At 40.2% G+C, this 18,328-nt stretch overlaps 1 protein-coding gene across 2 annotated transcripts in view; it reads left to right on the top strand.

The window, feature by feature from the left end:
- Positions 1 to 3,343: 3,343 nt before the first annotated feature.
- CCDC180 (coiled-coil domain containing 180) overlaps positions 3,344 to 18,328 on the top strand; it is a 40,566-nt gene continuing 25,581 nt past the window's right edge. For both annotated transcript variants that reach the window (XM_084649891.1, XM_084649890.1), the window contains exons 1-13: positions 3,344 to 3,437; positions 5,205 to 5,326; positions 5,979 to 6,172; positions 8,239 to 8,318; positions 9,303 to 9,412; positions 9,496 to 9,624; positions 9,793 to 9,903; positions 12,318 to 12,413; positions 13,372 to 13,535; positions 13,794 to 13,913; positions 14,841 to 14,920; positions 15,435 to 15,523; positions 17,465 to 17,587. In XM_084649891.1, coding sequence (XP_084506017.1) covers positions 5,258 to 5,326; positions 5,979 to 6,172; positions 8,239 to 8,318; positions 9,303 to 9,412; positions 9,496 to 9,624; positions 9,793 to 9,903; positions 12,318 to 12,413; positions 13,372 to 13,535; positions 13,794 to 13,913; positions 14,841 to 14,920; positions 15,435 to 15,523; positions 17,465 to 17,587 — 1,365 coding nt within the window. In that variant the 5' untranslated portion in view covers positions 3,344 to 3,437; positions 5,205 to 5,257. The remainder of the gene's footprint in view (positions 3,438 to 5,204; positions 5,327 to 5,978; positions 6,173 to 8,238; positions 8,319 to 9,302; positions 9,413 to 9,495; positions 9,625 to 9,792; positions 9,904 to 12,317; positions 12,414 to 13,371; positions 13,536 to 13,793; positions 13,914 to 14,840; positions 14,921 to 15,434; positions 15,524 to 17,464; positions 17,588 to 18,328) is intronic.

Here is an 18,328-nt window from a genome sequence, read left to right as displayed (position 1 = left end):
ATTTGTGAATGTAATTATATGGCAGTGACAGTCTAAATCTCCAGCTTGATTGTGCAATTCCTTGTAAGTAGCCCTAGTCAAGTCAGTGGAACAGCTTGCATTAGGACTACTTGCATGAGTAAGGATTTCTAGACATTCCATATCTCCCTTTCTTTCCTCTGTAAACTATAGATTTCATAACCCTTTCTTCAGGGAAATGTCAGTAACCAACCGGTTTTCCTGAAGCTGGGTTCACTCTGGAGAAAAAGAGCAATTTGTGTTTAAGAACTAACCCCTACCCCTAAAACGTTTCAATCTTTTGATTTTTGATCATTTATGTGATCCAAATCTGCACGGTCCAGAATCTTTAGTAAGACAGAATACTCTCTCCATGTTTCTCTTGCCCACCTTTTGAAGGTTTAAATTACTATGGAAAATTTCATGGAGATTACCTTAGAATTGCCTCAGGGATTGTTCCCTGAAATCACATGCATCGCAGAAAGGAAATGGAATGCTTTATAGCCATTTTTTAATTTTTTATCCCCAACTTTTTACTGTACAGTCCTGGCTCCAAACCCTGCAGTCATTAGTAGATGTGTGGGGTCTGGCACCTGCTAATCAGAGAGTAAACACCTCCCCTTGGCATTCAGTTTATATCAAGCAGGTTTCTTTCTTTAAAAGAACAGGACATTGTCCAGATATATCTATAATATCAGACTGCATGATCTGAATCAAGTTGCCTAAAAATGTTGAAGAACTGGTGGTAGCTGCTTCCATTGTTGTTGCTGAAAAAGCATTGGACTATGATTTATTTTGCCTTCTGGAGTACTCTGGGCACAGGGCAGTATTTTCAGGGGATGTGTCAGGGACAGTTGTAGAGCTGCATATGATGTGGCCTTTACAGATTTTTAGATGCAAATTGGAGCTAGCCAAAGAAGGGTGTTTCCTAGCAGCTGATCCCTTCTATTGCAGCATTAGATCCACTGGCAGTGTTGGTGGATCCAGTCCTGTCCAACGAATGCTGCTCAGTTAACCAGCCTGTATGGGTTACCAGTGAGTGCTGGCTTTTGAGCAGCCCCATTATCCATTGGCTTGGATGTGGTGAGTTAATTTCAAAGGAATAAATGGGCCCAGAGGGCCAAGGGTGTTAACAGGACACTGTCACTGTACAAGCACTAAACAGTTGAACATGGTTTGGGGTTTTTGAATACAGAGCCCTTGGCCTGTTTAGCCCCATGGCAACCAATGCCATTAAAAATTGTTATTATCTTTTATTAAAGATACAGTAAAAAGGGAAATCAGTTGAAGCATTTAAAATGTAATGCATTTATTAAAGCTTTCATTTAACGAATTTCCCTTCTTCCCTTTCCCTTTAGCTGGGGTTTTTATAAGGAAAACCTTCTCTTTGATAGTCTTTTAGATGATATTAATAATCATAATAACTGCCATTTTTTGGAGAAAAGAGCAAACCTTAGTTCAGAGGGGCTAGAGCTGCTGTTATTGTTAATGTCTGATCCAGTTTCTTTAAACACAAAACAAGATAAACACAAACAAAAGAGAAGAAAAAAGATTAGCAAAAATAGAAAATGCTGCTTCTGTCTCCACTGGGAGGTAATTTTTGGACATGTAGCCACTAACTCACAGGAAGTTTGGTTTTCTAGATCAATCATCACAGCCAAACAGCTTATTGCTTAGATAGAAAAGCAAATTGCTTCTGGGGATAGAAGCTTGGCACAGTAATATGTGGACTTGGAACCAAAAAAAAGATAATGTTTTGGAGAAGAGGGACCTCGGACAAGTTTGAAAAGATTTGGTCTAATTTTTTGAAACCTGTGATTAATTCCTAGTGAATGGAAACCAAGATGTCGCTCTTCTTTCCTCTCCCTGCCCCATTTCCTTCTCCTTTCTCTCTGCCCATTCCTTTACTTTTCTGTTTTCTGCCTCCCCTTAGTTAGCAGTGGGAGGGAATAGATATTTTTCAATAAAATATAAATTAAAATACTTCTAAATTTTACTCCTGGCTCTGACATTTTTCACTGCGCCTCAGTTTTCCCACAACAAAATGGGAATAATAATAGTCACTGTAAAGTGCTAGGTAACTACTGTCATTATTTATTAGTCTAGCAAAAGTTTTATGCAGACTGTGAATGGCAAAAAAAATCTGCTCATTTTTTTCTCAACAAGCAGAACTTTTTATAAGTGAATTTCATACTGGTGGAAGCTGCTGCCGTGGCAGCCTTGAAAACTGCAGACTCCTTCCTATTCACACAAGTACTTACAGAGGTGGCAGCAGTACAAGCTTCTACCAAATTGCTTCACGTATCAGAGTGGTAGCCGTGTGAATCTGAATGTTATAATTCTTGACACTATCAGATGCTTGTTCACCTGCACATCTACCAATGTGATATATGCCATCATGTGCCAGCAATGCCCCTCTGTCATGTACACTGGCCAAACCGCACGGTCTCTATGTAAAAGAATAAATGGACACAAATCAGACGTCAAGAATTATAACATTAAAAAACCAGTCGGAGAACACTTCAATCTCCCTGGTTACTCGATTACAGACCTAAGTCGCAATACTACAACAACAAAAACTTCAAAAACAGACTCCAACGAGAGACTGCTGAGTTGGAATTCATTTGCAAACTGGGCACCATTAACTTAGGCTTGAATAAAGACTGGGAGTGGATGGGTCATTACGCAACGAAAAACTATTTCCCCATGCTTATTTTCCCCCCTGCTGTTACTCACACCTCCTTGTCAACTGTTGAAAATGGACCACCCTGATTATGACTGCCAAAGGTTTTTTTTCTCCCGCTGATAACAACTCACCTATTATTACTATTAGGCTTGTTCTAGTTGGTATGGCAACACCCATTTTTTCATGTTCTCGGCGTATATATATCTTCCCACCGTATTTTCCACCGCACGCATCGGATGAAGTGGGTTTTAACCCCCAGAAGCTTATGCTCAGGTAAATGTGTTAGTCTCGAAGGTGCCACAAGTCCTCCTTGTTCTGTTTTGCTTCACGTCTGTGACTCAGAGCCAGATTCACGGAGTCCATGCGGCGTAACTGTGGTTCAGACTCAGTGGATCACTCGCTTCTGGGCCTCTGCTGGGACCCGTTGGTGCCACAGGTAACACCGGTCCGCTGGCACTGAGACCAGCACCGCCCTCCCCGGAGGCCGCTGAGCAACCAGCAAATGGCATCAGCGGGGCGGGGGGCGGGAGGCAGGGCCCCCGTGCAGCAGGCCCCAGAGGGATGACGCAAGCCTCGGCCCGCCTCCCTGCGTTGCCCTGGCAACAGGCAGCCGCTCGGAGAAGGCGTGCCGGAGTTGACAGGTTCTCGCGGGAAGATGAGCTCTCGCGCTCTCTCTGTCTCCGGCGCCTGGGGTTACCATGGCGACTAGGAGACTCTGGGCCTAGCCGGGAAGCCGCGCTGCGAGGCTGTTCAGGTAGTAGGGCGCTTGAGAGATTAACCGCCCCCGTCCTGCTGTGGGCAGGGGTGCTGGGGAGAGTGACCCCCTATCTCTGCTGGGGCGAACCGGTAGCCTGCGCCCCGCTCTGGTCCTGCCGGGGGGGGTGGTAGAATTCCCTCCCTGTCGCCATCTCACCGCATCGGAACCTCGCTGCTTCTCATTGCTCTGATCCACGCGCCCCGTTCATTTCACGCGAGCGCTAGCGGCCTCCCCCCATTTCATAGAACCAGAGTATCAGGGTTGGAAGGGACCTCAGGAGGTCATCTCGTCCAACCCCCTGCTCAGAGCAGGACCGATCCGCAACTAAATCCTAGGGACAGACTTGTCTCACATGAAAACAAAAAAAATCTCACTTTGGGGGGGAGGGATAGCTCAGTGGTTTGAGCATTGGCCTGCTAAACCCAGGGTTGTGAGTTCAATCCTTGAGGGGGCCATTTAGGGATCTGGGGAAAAAATGGGGGATTGGTCCTGCTTTGAGCAGGGGGTTGGAGTAGATGACCTCCTGAGGTCCCTTCCAACTCTGATATTCTATGATTCTATGATCCCAGCCAGGGCTTGGTCAAGCCTGACCTGAAAAACTTCTCAGCCAAGGTGCAAGAGCTGAGGCGGGAGGTGCCTTGCTTGGGGCTCAGGGGCCAGGCTCTGCTGTCCAGAATCTAGGTTATGGAATCACGTATCAGAGGGGTAGCCGTGTTAGTCTGGATCTGTAAAAGCGGCAGAGTCCTGTGGCACCTTACAGACTAACAGACGTATTGGAGCACGAGCTGTTGTGGGTGAATACATCCGACGAAGTGGGCATTCACCCACGAAAGCTTATGCTCCAATACGTCTGTTAGTCTATAAGGTGCCACAGGACTCTTCGTAGGTTATGGCAGAAACACACTGCCAAATCACAGCTGTGGTCTTCATTAATAGCTTTTTGGATGGTCATCATCATTGTTTTTTGAGTTTCTGTGGGTAGAAGCTTTGCATAACTTTTCTCTTACAGCCCTGCTCTTGCAGATCCTTGTGCCTGTGTGGATCCCAATCATTTCAGTGAGACTGTGCAGCAGGCACAGGGATCCACTCTCATGAAGTGATCTTGCAGGATCAGGGCCTATGTAATTTTTTTTTTTTAAAGCTTTCAGTAAGGAACAATATTTCTCTGCAGCGGGGTGATGGCAACTCAATTTTTTTTTAATTTCACTGACTTCAAAATATGTCTGTATCTTAGTGGGCTTTTAATAGTTTGTCTTGAGTTTTTAAAAAAGAATTTAAAATGTATAAGCTTTTCTGTTCCCCTGTTTATTAAGGGTCTTTCAGAGACAAAACTGCCTACAACCAGAAACCCAAATCCATCCCTGTGCCAATGCTGGGCTTAAATTTAGGGACTGGAAGAGGCAATGAGGACAAGGTGCTTTTCCTATCCTGGGGGCTGCCTGGGATTGCCTTGATGCCTGGCACAGATTAGAGAACCATGAAAGTTACCCCAATTTGCTTGCCTGCTGGAATAACTGTTGTGGGGTGTTGCAGAATAGCTAGATGGTAGACAAGTCCCCACCCCACCCAGGGCAGTCCTGTCAAATGCACAAAGTAAAGAAACCACCAATGTTTTTACATCTTTAAGTTATAATAATTGTAGTGTATATTTATAATGATATAGAGGTGCAAAATTTTCAGATCGATGTCTAATTCTAAAGTTGATGGTGTCCTTTAAAGATTTAATTCTCATGCCTCCCTCTCTCTTGTGCCCTCTCCCCCAAGTTGGTACAAGGAAATTGTTCTGCAAACAAGCCAAGAATTGAGGACTTTGCAATATGGTGCTGGTGGGAGCAGTACGTGTTGTCCCCAGTGGGAAAATCTACAGGCAGATCTTCGACGATGAGGTACAGGAACATCAGAGTCTAAGCCAAATTTACTGTTTTGTTCCTGCTGTTGTGAATTCAGTAGTTAGACCAGAGATGAATTTGAACCTTTTGGATTTTTGGTTTGTTTTAGCAGAAAATAATTTTAATATTGTCAGGGTGCCCTCTCCATCAAACCCTTTAAGATCCTACTATGTGTCTTTTGAACCTCAGAATGTATTTGCCAAGCCAAAATTTGCTATGTTAATGACATGGCAATGATGGCTAAATTCAGAGGTTTAGTTTGCCAGACTCAGAAGGATTTGGCTAGTGTACACAGCTCGTTTACTTTTTAAAAGGAAAATCAGCATGGCTTAGCGGTTGGAGCATGGGACTTGAAGTCAGGGTTACATAATTTCTGTTCCTGACTCTGCCACTGACTTGCTGTGTGACCTTACGCAAGTCATATAACCTTTCTTTGCCTCGGTTTCCCCATCTGTTAAAAGGGGGATGTTCTTGCTCATTTTGTAAAGAACCTTGGATGAAAGATGTTATGTAAGTGCAAAGAATTGTTTATTACTTTATCTCCTATTCAGCCACTTTTACCCCATTGTTTTCAGTGCAGCTTCTTTGATCTTCTCTGCCTTCAGTGGATTACTGAGAATTTTAACACCTTGATTATGTTTCTATGAAGGTGCAGTTAGTACGCTCTCTGAAGGAAGTGAGAAACAAGGCAGAGCAACACAAGTTTCCTATGAACAGTGGAAGGATTCCTGTGGTTAGGGACTTGGAAATGTGTGCTGGTAAAGGATTGTTATCTCATCGCCAGCAGAAATGGGTTGAGGGAATGCCCAATGATGACTTCACTGAAAACCCAGTGTTGTACAGGTATAGATTGGAAGTATACATTTATAATTATATCTGGTTACTGGTTGGGTTAAACCTCTTTGAAACTAGTGGGTATCACAGCCAACCTTCATTATTGATAAATGTAAGAAACAGTTAAGCTCCTTTATGGAACCAGCTGAAACAATAGCAGCTTCCACCCAGAACAAAGGCACATGTCACCACCCAAAGTAAAGGCACATGTGGGTGGAGGGCTGACACTAGGTATTGTTTGGTGGAAGTGTGTGTCTCTGTCTTTGTGAGAGGGGAAAAAAAGAAACAGAGAAGCTGGGAGAGAAACCGCAGAAAGCCAAAGATGCAGCCAGAGCAAGCACTGGGAATGTGGCCCTGAGAAAGGCCGAGAGAGATAACTTTTGGTCTAAGTGCTAACTGGAAAGGGGCTTGGAACTGTGAGTAAAGAAACTGTCACCTGCTGTGTTGAGGGAAACAGGACTTGGTACATTCTTTGTAAACAAACAGGGTTGCATCAAAGAAAGACCTGACTCCAACATCCATTTCTCCTCCTAACCAAAACAACCCACTAGATACCAAATTTTGGCCCTAGCTACTTGGGTCAAAAAGGGGTAACAATATGTATTATGACTAAGGGCAGTGAGGTTTGGGCATTGAACTGGAAGCTAGGAACTCCCTGAATTTTAATTGTGCTTCTGGCAATAACTCCCTCTGTAGCATTGGGAAAATTACTCAACCTCCATGTGACTCAGTTTTCCTAGCTATGAAGAGGGGTAATATTGGCCTACTGCACATGGATTTGCGAGGATTAATTAGCCAGTGTTTGTAGAGGGCTGCATATTATGGTTTTCATTTTTAAAAGGTATTGTACTTCTTTTTTGTTTAAAATGGTCTAGAACTATGCACAGTTTTCATTGGTCTTTAAATTGCATTTATTTTTAGAAAAGTGACTATGTAAAAAGGGTCCCTTGCTAAATAGATTAGCATCTTGTATGCCTTTAAGTCTGATGCACCTATTAATTACGAACGAAATTCTACTCCTGTTAGACCATAGGTGTAGATCAGCTTTGGAAGAATGAAAATAGTCTGTTCTGCTTCATGCATCCTCAACAAAGTGTCTGCTAAGTTCTAATTGCAGAATCTCTATTAACAGTCAAGATATAAGAGGGAGAGAAATCATAGTTGGATTTGCAGATCCTAGGTGGACTTTGCAATGAATAAAATAGTCTTTGAACGTGTAAAGTAAGAATATTGTATCTGGAATATCACTGAACGAGAACAAATATGCTGTTCAGTGTGTAACCATAGCCATGACCAGAAGTGGAAGTAAAATTGAAATCCAAGTTATACAAAGGTGATACCTGCGTTAACAGAACTGACACATTTTAAACCCCCCATGAAAAGTTTCTGTCTCCAATGCATTTGTAAAACATGTGAGAGATGTTCCTGCTGGCAAATATCTTGTTATCTGTGAGGAAAGTCAGGTCTGTCCTAATTGAGAATTGGTCATTGCTCTCATAGCAGAACATGAGAAGACTATAGTTTTAGAAGTGACACAAACGGTCTATCCAACTAGTGTTTTCTTTTTGTCTCATTTTGCTGTAGAGTCCCTCTAGTATTCTAGTATTAGTATAGTAGAGTCCCTCTAGTATTCTAGTAATTCTGAGAACAACCACATAGAGAAATACATTGTGCCCCACTGACTGGAAGAGTCAGAGGGCAGAAAAATGTACTTTTGTATTGTAATGTATTTCAAGTACTTTTGCCTAAAGCTTGCCTTATATTTTGCAGATTGCCTCTATAGTTAGTATGTATTTAATTCTGGGATTTGTTGCTATTATGCCATTATATTCTGGGTTATTTTCACCAAATGAGCTATGATAAAGAATTTGGCCCACTTCATCTGTGAAAATAGTAACATTCATTCTGTGAAACACTAGCCCCTCCAAATTCACTACAATTATGATGATGCTTATGGTCATTTAGATTTTTTACAAATGAAGCTAATTTACAAAATGTGAAGCAATGCCTTTTGGAGATCCCTACTTTTTCTCGTATGGCATAGGTCAAGGCTTTCATCTCTGTTTCTATTTCAGGAAAATTACATTTAGAAAAGCTCAAGAAAGTGAAGATGTGATTGCAGCCCGGGAAGTCAGAGGCCTCAGTGATTTCATTAGTAAATTTTACTTACTTCATCTTACGTTATTTTTTATGATTTTTTAGGAATTCTCCAGATGGAAGGGAGGGAATAATCACAGAAACATTTATTGTATTTTTGTACTTGTTTGATTACTTAGAATGAATAGATGTGGAGTCAAATTCAGCCCTAGTATAAGCAGACCAAAATCCTTTGATGTCAGTGGAGTTTCACCTGTTTATACCAGATGTGAATTTAATAGCTGGTGTGTTTTTGTCCATTACAGAAACAAAGCTTAATAACAAACACTAAAAATCAATATTTGGCTTTCAGAGAACCATTCTTTACAATACAGTATGGATTAACCTTTACCCTTGTAGACTTTCTGTGATAGGAAAAGCATTTTAGCACTGTTTTGCAAAAATGTAATGGGCAAATATTTATTGTAGAGCTCCCATATCTCACTTAGTGCATCACCTATTAAAATCCATATCTTTCCAGTGTATACCAAGGGGCTCTGCCCTTTCTCCACTGCAAATATATTCTCCAAATAATTATGTGATACTGAATTAATATTGTATCACAAGGTTCCCTCTGAGTTTTTCGCTCAATAACTTGTTCATGTGTGAAAATTAAAGACAAAGTTTTCTAGAGGCTGGAGCAGGGGAATGGGAGTCAATATTTCCTGGGTTCTATTCTGTGTCTTTACTATTTGGCAAGTCACTTAACATCTCTTTGGCATAATTTTCCCTATCTGTGAAAATGGAGATAATATTCGCCTACCTTACAGAGGGAATGTGAGACTTAATAAATGTATTCAAAGTGTTTTGGCATGATAGGATAAAAAGTGCTGCATAATTGCAGGGTGCTATAATCTGTGCCCTTTTCTATTTTGTAAGGCTTTGGATCTTTTCTGCTGCACAAAGCCCAGAGATCTTAGTGTTGATAGTGCATTGGTGTCTACATTAGACATTCTGCAGCAACACATCCAGTCTGCATCATCTTTATTTTCTTCCTTGGCAGTTCCTGAGAAGACAAACAGCAATATCATTGAACGCCTCTCAGAGCGCAGACGAGGCCGTCACAATGAAGCAGTGGCTGTGTTACACCAGGAGTTAGCCTGCATTGGGAGGGTGAGACTCTAGGTAGTCTGGACTGTTATATTAGGGTCAAGGCCTAGTACCCAATATCTCACTCACATATCTGCCTGTTTTAGGAAGTGGAACCGTTCATTTTGGAGTCTGGAAAATTGCTTTTGACAAAACTGTCAGAATCTGATAGAGCCATTGAACTTCTGTTCAAAAAGATTGAGAGTGACACTGATCTGGAAACCTTTTCAATCAAAGTAAGGGAGTGTATTTGATTCGATCTAGTTCTCTAGCTCAAGCCCTTGTCTCTCATTTTTTCTTTGCTTGCCACGTGTATATATAATGTCTATTTCTACCTCCTGCTGCAGTCATATTTTTTCATTTTTAGTTTTCCAATGGGACTGACATTACATTTCTTCTTGCAGAGTTTTGAGGAGTTATGGGATGCCATCTCCCAGGAGTCCTTGTATAGAAGAGAGTGGATTAAAGAAATGGATGAAACGTTAATAAAGCTTGAAGTGGCTCGAGCTGAGAAAGTGAGCTAAAGTTTGAATGGTTATTAATTAATTGCTGGATTAAGAATTTGTTCCTAACCCTGGGTAAGGAGCAGGAAGCAACTTGCTCCCTATGGGTTGTATTCTGCTACAGGCCCTGACTAATAGCAGGTTACTGCCTTCCTTTACTGGATTATCCTGTCATTCTTTACCTACCTGCACAGGTGGGGAGAGATGTGTACCATGTTCACAGCCTCTGCTTCCTCCCTCCTCCATCCCGGCACCTGCAACAGACACATGAAGAGGCCATGCAGGTGTATGTGAGGTGTCTGAGTCTTCCTTCTGCCGCTGCTTGGTTGCTTTAGAGCAAAGCCATGATCAGACCCTAAAGTGTTTGTCAGTATGCAAATCAAACACCACCACTAGTAACTTCTATGTACTATCTGATTATCCATTGTGACTACCATTGTAACATTTCCAGCCTTTTAAGCAACCAAAACCTCTTTAGAAGGAAGGGTTGCTTATCATTTATTTATTTGGATTTATAAAATGCTTCACTTTAGGCACATATGCAAACGGTTGCATACAAAAACACATGCTAGTATTACAGTGTGAACCAATGTCCACAACAGAATCGTCTCAACTCATCAGGACTGCTATTTTTCTTTCACCCATGCTATATCTTTCTCAACTTATTCTTGAGGAACCTGGGAAAAGAAAGACGCCTGGCTGTAATGAGTCATTCGCTGAATAATTGTAAACATGATGGAAACAAGTAAACAAACAAAATCATCCTTGGCCCTTGAGTACCCATTTTCTGAAGTATATTTGATCTCCTGTAGCATTGATAATGAACAGTTTTACTTCAAGCTCCAATATTTGGTTATCACTTAACCTATTCTTTGTTATAATATGATAGTATACAACTCTGTTTTGCCAGTCTTTCATACAAACTGTAATAAAATATGAAATACAATACGGTTCATAATAAAAAGTCATTGCATGTATCAGGATCAGGCATATAGCTCCTTACATATGAGCCATGAAACTTCTCTGTGCCTCAATTTTCCCATCTGTAAAATGGAGATAATGATATTGCCCATCTTTTCAAAGCTTTTTAAAAGATAAAATAGTATCTTTTACAGATGAAAAGTATGATATAAGTGTTTAGAGAGAAAACACTCATTGGTTCATTGGGTAGGGTGCAAGCCAGGGGTTTGGGAGGTCTAGTTTCAGTTTCTTGCTTTGCAGAAGACTTTCTGTTCGCTCTTGAGCGAGTCACTTATTCTCTCTGGGCCTGAGGTCTATCTGTAAAGTGAAGATACTAGTATTTCCCTACCTCACAGAGTGGGTTGTGAGGATAAATACATTAAAGCTTCTGAGGTGCTCAGATGCTATACTAATGGGACAAATAAGTGCCTTATTTTCTTATCCTTATTTAAGGATCTCCTCACAACGCCTCTGTGATGTATGAGGAATAATATTTCTATTTTACAAATGGGTAAATTGAGGGTCAGAGAGTTAGATGAGTTGTCCAAAGCCACACAGGAGGTTGTGACAGTGCCAGAAATAGAGCTCAGATTGTCTGACTTCCAGTCCTGTGCCTTAGCGACACATATACAGCAGCAAGAGGCTTGTGTGCTTAGTGCTGTTGTTTAAACGGGGCCTGGGATTTGGCTGTAAATATCTAAGAGGAAGTTGATTCAAATGTTTCACTTCGTTTGCAACCTGTCTATGGTGATCTACAGCAGTGGCTCTCAACCTTTCCAGACTACTGTACCCCTTTCAGAAGTCTGATTTGTCTTATGTACCCCAAGTCCACATCACTTAAAAACTACTTGCTTACAAAATCAGACGTAAAAATACAGAAGTGACACAGCACACTATTACTAAAAAATTGCGTACTTTCTCATTTTTACCATATAATTATAAAGTAAATCAATTGGAATATAAATATTGTACTTCCAGTTACGTGTATAGTATATAGCGCAGTATAAACAAGTCATTGTATGACATTTTAGTTTGTACTGACTTCATTAGTGCTTTTTATGTAGCCTCTTGTAAAACTAGGCAAATGTCTAGATGAGTTGATGTACCCACCCTGGAAGACCTCTGTGTACCTGTAGGGGTACACATACCCCAGTTGAGAACCACCAATCTAAAGGGTGAGGTATATTAAGTAGCAGTTGATTTTAGTAATGGTTGTATCAAATATTTTAGTAACTATGTTTTTATTATGTCTTTATTTATTAAAGGTGTCAAATTTTAGAAGAAAAATACAATAGTTTGTCTTAAGTCATACATCCAGCTTTAAATCTGTGCTATGACTATGTATTTCAGTCAGCTGAATTTTTTTTTAAGGAAACAAAACATCTATGTCTTATTTCAGATCTCTTGTCTTAAGAAATACTGATTTTTTGGGCTCTTTCTTTTTTCTCTTTCCTTTCATTTCCCAGATAAAAGATTTACTGAAGAAACATACCAAGATTCTGGAGGATATTTCTTATCTCTTACCCTCTGATGTTCACAGGTTCATACATACTGAAGCCATGGTAAATCTCTCATATTGATATGCAGTCATTCATTTGTCTCAGAGGCTATATTGAAAGTAGCAAGATGGAATACTTCCTGTGTACTATAAGGAGTGATTAATTTTCTTCCTCTTTCAGTCGGGAAGTGTTAGTCACTCTTCTACCTCTCTTTCAAACTTATCACCTTCTTAACAATGAAAAGATAAAAGAGCTGAATCATCATTTCTCATAACGTTTTTCAGCTGCAGTTCCCTCCATCCAGGTGCTGTCTTATCTCTCTGACATACATCAGTATTTTCCAGTACTCAACAAATCATTCCATTCTGAAACATATAGGTCCATTTTCCATACCTTTTTACTGTCCATTAAGGAAAGAAAATATCCTTCATTTTTAATATGTACAATTCCCTCAAGCTAGGCGCTGACAGCGATATGATCAAAATCAGAGTGTTTGCTCACTCGTGTAATTCAGCTGGGCATACTGTGTGAAGGCTTTTCTTTCAACATATTTTTATATTTATAGCATTTACCTCACTGGATCATACAGCTGGGCCATTATGTCTAGTATTCTGCCTCTAAGGCTGTGCCTAAGCTGGCAGTTTTCAGGAAATCTCCCACTGTTGCAGCTCTACAGCTATGGGAGATTTCCTGACTGTAGACAAGGTCATCACTGTCTAATACCTTGTGCTTCAGAGAAAGTCTAAAACCCTCCCAAATTGCATATGGCTATTGTGCTATGTCTGAATCAGTGACTTCTTGATTTGTTCAGTGCTGTTGTTCAAACATATCGTCATCCCAGTGCAGGAGGAGTGTTCTCTATTGTACAAAATACTCCCCATTTATGCTCCCTATTTTCCCACTGTCTCTCTAACAGTCTCTTCTAGTTCAGTGCATTGCGCTGGATTAAAAAACTATAGCTGTCAAATTTTTGTATGCTTTATGCTGCCCTTTATTCCTCTTTGTATCTTCCAATACACAGATGATAAACCAAGCCCTACTAGCCAATCAGAGGGCAATAGCCAAGTTGTTTGTTAATCTGATGGAGGCAGACCTGAAGAGGGAGCTGTCTCAATGGTTCAAGTGGCAAGAGAGGCTGAAGGACTGGAAAATCATACAGAAGGACTTTGTGGTTCGCAGTTTCAGGTCTGTAATTCTGCAACAGATTTATATTTTTAGTGGGATTGAAACTAAATGACCAGACCCCATTTGTGTTTCTGTTACAGAATAATCTTTGATTCTGTTCTCTTTGTAAAGTTAACAGTGTTCTGGCAATTATGCTGGCATTTATACTCCTTTTTAGTGACTGGGGTTAAATCTATGTGGTTCAAAATAACTTTTAGATGTCAAGATACAGATTGTCCCAAACATACCTTTATTTAAATGGTTACTTGTGTCCTGCAGAGAATTTATGGCAAGGAAGGAGGTACAGGAACCCACATCTGTAAAAAGAGACTTGGAGAACATGATAAAGGACCAGATTTCACTTAGTAGAAGGAGAATGGAGCTTCTGCAAGTTCTTTGGTATGAAGTGAGAGACAGAAAAAATAGTGTTTCTTGCTATAGTGAACAATGCACCTGATTTGACACTGTAAAATGGACCAACACAGTACTAAATGAGCCCCCAAACTTCTTTTTATCTTTCACTGGTGAGGTGATGCTCATGGTTTTCAGTGGGCAGATTGTGTTGAATGAAAGTGTCATTAAATGTTTCATTATTAGCAATGTCAAGTAGCTGGAAGTAGTGATGTACAGGGATGATAAGAAGGAGAGAAAGGGGAGACAATTGGCCCGGGGCTAGAGCTCAGGGCCCCCCAAAATGTCTGTAACATCCATGAAAAGTGAAATGGAAGGGGGTGGAGACCCAGCGAATATGATATACCAGACCGCAAATTTCTCTGAATAGGCCTGATGTAAAAACTCTAAAGAGTAGAAATCAGTGGCTCTGGAAGTACAATATAAATAGTGGCAAGTCAGGATGAATGGGAAGGTAAAAATCCCACAACCCTAACTTGGCCTGACTGAAAAGTTTGAGTGCCTCTCTTGGGTATGGTGTGAGATTTTAGTATATATAGTAAATAATCAGCAGAGGAGACAAAGGAAATCTCATACAATATATCTGGGACACCCTCCATTCTAAACCAGAAAAGTTGCTATGTGTATAACCTATTAAAATATTCTAATTTTAAAATAATGATTCCTTTTCATTTTAAAACTAACATAGCAACTAAACAGAAAACAATTCATCTGTTTTCCAGAAGGCAGCTTTTTTGCACAAATTGCAGCCATCTTTATGGTTTTGCCTTGCTGATTTGGCTGAAAATCTGTCTTCTAACAAACAGAATGTGGAAAAACAGTAGTGCTATTATACTACTTCACAGTTTTAACCCATTGAGAACTGGAATGGATTATGTATGAAATGTATGTGTCTCTTGTTTCTTATTTTGGTAGTGATTTGTTGCCTCCGACACATTCAAAAGCGGAGATAAATGAATGGTACGAATCTCTTGTGGCTTTAAACAAATATATAGGTAAGTGAGGAATTCATGAAAAGGAATTGGGATTTAAGCAATCATTTTCTTTCTAAGGCCATGATTGAACTGTACCATGTGTCTATACATACATCTGCTGCCCTGATCTTGGTCTCTCCATTTTTTTTTTCTCTTTAGAATGAGGGGGGGAAAATGATCTGAAGTGATTCTTTCCTCTACGTTTTGCAGTATGCCTTGTCTTTCTATATGTGTGTCTTCTAGACTAAACTTTCCAGGCAGGAACTGTCTTGATAGTTGTAGCCTGTTTAGTAGCGCAAACAGTGTTGGACTGTAATAAAAATAACAGTTCACCATTACTAAGCATAATGGCAAAAAGATTTGGGTAGAGGCAGCCGAGTGATGTTGGCTGGTAATGCCCATATACGAGAGTCAAGTATGCCAGTAGGGTAAAGTGAGGTTAGACACAACTGTTCAGTCATATTCACATGTGTTACAATGTGAAATGGTGAAGTCTTCACACTGGACTCTTAGTTACTTTCCTTCTTTTCTAAAGACACCCATAATGTGCAGCATATGATGATCATTCGCATCCAGTATGAGAGAGTTTGCCAGGAATGTTTGGCCAATGTACAGCTATGCAAGGTCAGTGTCATGAGAATGAAAGTTGCTGAATTTGGAGACCCAATGAAGGATTTTGGTAGCAGCGGATCATCCAGTATAACGTCTGGTTTGAGACCCACTATTTCAGCGTGGCAACCCAAATTACTCACGAAGTTCTCTTTTATTCTGTTAGTCAAAAGTATGTTGTGTACTTTACTTCACAATAACATGGTATTTGTATTTGGAACGTGTAGAATAGCAGTAACAAATACTAATTTAGTAGAGGGAAGATGTTATGCTTATAAGAAGCACACAGAATCTTTTTAAAGGGGATAAGGCAATAAGCTGCATTTATTGAGAGTACAATTTAAGCATTAAAAATCAGCATATGCTTCCATTCCCTCACCCCCAAAAGAAAAAAATTTAAAAATGGGTTCTTCAGCTGGATCTTATAGTTACCAGTCCTTAGTGTTGCTTGGTCAGTTCCAGTGGCCAGTTGAAACTGCACAGGAGGGAGGGGAGCTTGGTCTCTGTCAAACACATTCAAAGCTCCAATGTTGCTGCAGAACAAACCCGAAGTCCCATGGCAATACACCCTTCTTTTATAGTAATAAGTTCCCATACAAGTCTATGGCCCTTGCTGTGTCACACTGGAGCTGTCAATCATGATTTATTCAGGGTTGCTCTTAATTAGCATTATTTTGAGTTGTTACCGGGAAGATCCGCAGCTGTTTCTTATCTCATAGCTCTGGCTTAACTACTTATTTTGTGCCTGGGTGTATGCCTGTGCTTTAGTGTCATCAATCTGTCATCCAGGTGATTCTGATAATAAAGTTTGTACCTCTCCACTCCCCTTTTGACCATCCGGCCCAGCTGTCTCTTCTCAGTTAATCAGTATACCATACATTTTTCATTCACACAGCAAACAGTAAATAAGACAATAATTACAGCCATAAAACTTTTGTCCTTCTAAGAACAATCATTAACACAATCAGCAAAGAATAAACTCAGAGCAGTTTCTTCTTACTAATTCAAGGCTACAATTTGTTCTTACTAATTCAAAGCTAGCAAAATGGAGTATAAAGCAAAATAAGCAAAATGAGTACAATTTACTCAAGACAATTTCTCCCCATTAGGCTTTTGGCCTACAAAGAGAGTCCACTACTTAAGCTAGGAGATTGAGAGTCAGGACTCCAGCATAGCCATGGTTCGCTCTGTGGCCTTGGGAAAATCATTTAACCTCTATACCTCAATTTCTCCATATATAAAATGGGGATAATACTACTGACCTGCGGCATAAGGGGGTTTTGAGGCTTAAATCCACATTTGTAAAGGGATTTGAGAGTTTTGGATGACAAAGACTATGTGTAAATACAAAGCATTAATTATTTACAGTTTTCTAGTATTTGCAATTCAATCACAGGACTCAAATATCACAGGCATTCATTTTCTGAAACTATTACTGATTGTTATAAACAGTATGTCATCAAAGACTTAGTGCTCTTCCTGTTGGAAGGGTACACAACTCCTCACCTTGCACACCCACTGTCTATTCCCAGCTTAATTTTTCCTCCATTTAAAGTTTCCTCAGGAAAAGATACTGAAGTTGGATATTTATTTCTGAAACTATCAGTTCAAAAGAAAAGAATGCATGTTGAGGTTAAACAAACTCTGTTGAACCATGCAATATGTTAACTGGGATGCCAGGTACATTAGAGAGATAAGGTGGGTGAGGTAGTATCTTTTATTGGACCACCTTGTGTTGGTAAGAGAGACAAGTGTTGAGCTTACAGTGAGCTTCTGGTCCAGACCTGAAAAAGAGCTCTGTGTAGTTCGAAAGCTTGTCTCTCTTACCAACAGAAGTTGGTCCAATACAAGATAATACCTCATCTACCTTGTCTTTCTAATATCCTGAGACCAGCACGGCTACAACAACACTGCATGCCAGGTACATGTCAGTAATGTAATATTCCTTTCCTTTAGGATAAACTGTTGAGTTTAAAAGTTTGCACAGAGAAAGAGGCTGAAAAGGTTGTGAATCCTGACTTCTTCAAGATGGTTGGAAGGCTGCAGCGTCGGTTTGAACAGGAGCTGGAGCAGATGGATGTACGTTTACTAAGGCCATTCTTTTTATTGCATCCTGGGAATAGTCAAATCCAACATCTATCCTGCAGTCTATGCTGGTTTAAATTTTCACATTTCATTTCATTATTCTACTGATGCTCTGTTAGAGAGTGTGCAATGATATCGACTACTTATCCTGTAAATAGAGACGCTTGAGGCGATTCAATGATAGTTCATAACTTCTGGTTTTACTTTTACCATGACTATATATGAAAACAACTGGCCTGTTTTGCTCAAGGTTCTAGATGGCTAAATAATTCAGGGCTCATGCAGAGCTTAACTCTGTGGTTGCTACTCTTGTGGGGGATGGATGGTCTTTTAGCTGAAGTACTAGCTGTGAATTTTTATTCCTGACTCTGTCGCTGACTTGTTGCGTGTTCTTTGAGATCATAAGATGGAACGTGATGTATAAGTGCAAAATATTATTATTTTGTTGGCCTCTTCTATTTGTTTACGCTAGCTATTGTTTTTAACTTGTGCTAATTCTGTGCTAATTTATATGGGAAAGGAGGTGGGTTTCCGGTATTATCCACCAACAAAAGAGGACATGAATATTTTTTTGAGTGGTAAATGAGCTGAGCTTTAGCCATATGTATATGTTTTATTTTGATGTATTTACACATGACTATTAGATGTCAGAAAGCTATTTTTCCATCCATTGTCTTCGACTAATAAAGCATTATAGTACATATACTGATATCAGTTATAAATATCATAATCTGC

Source organism: Lepidochelys olivacea, assembly GCF_965140295.1.
Source record: "Lepidochelys olivacea isolate rLepOli2 genome assembly, chromosome: 16".
NCBI classification, from domain to species: Eukaryota; Metazoa; Chordata; order Testudines; family Cheloniidae; genus Lepidochelys; species Lepidochelys olivacea.
This window is presented reverse-complemented; position numbering and strand designations above follow the sequence as displayed.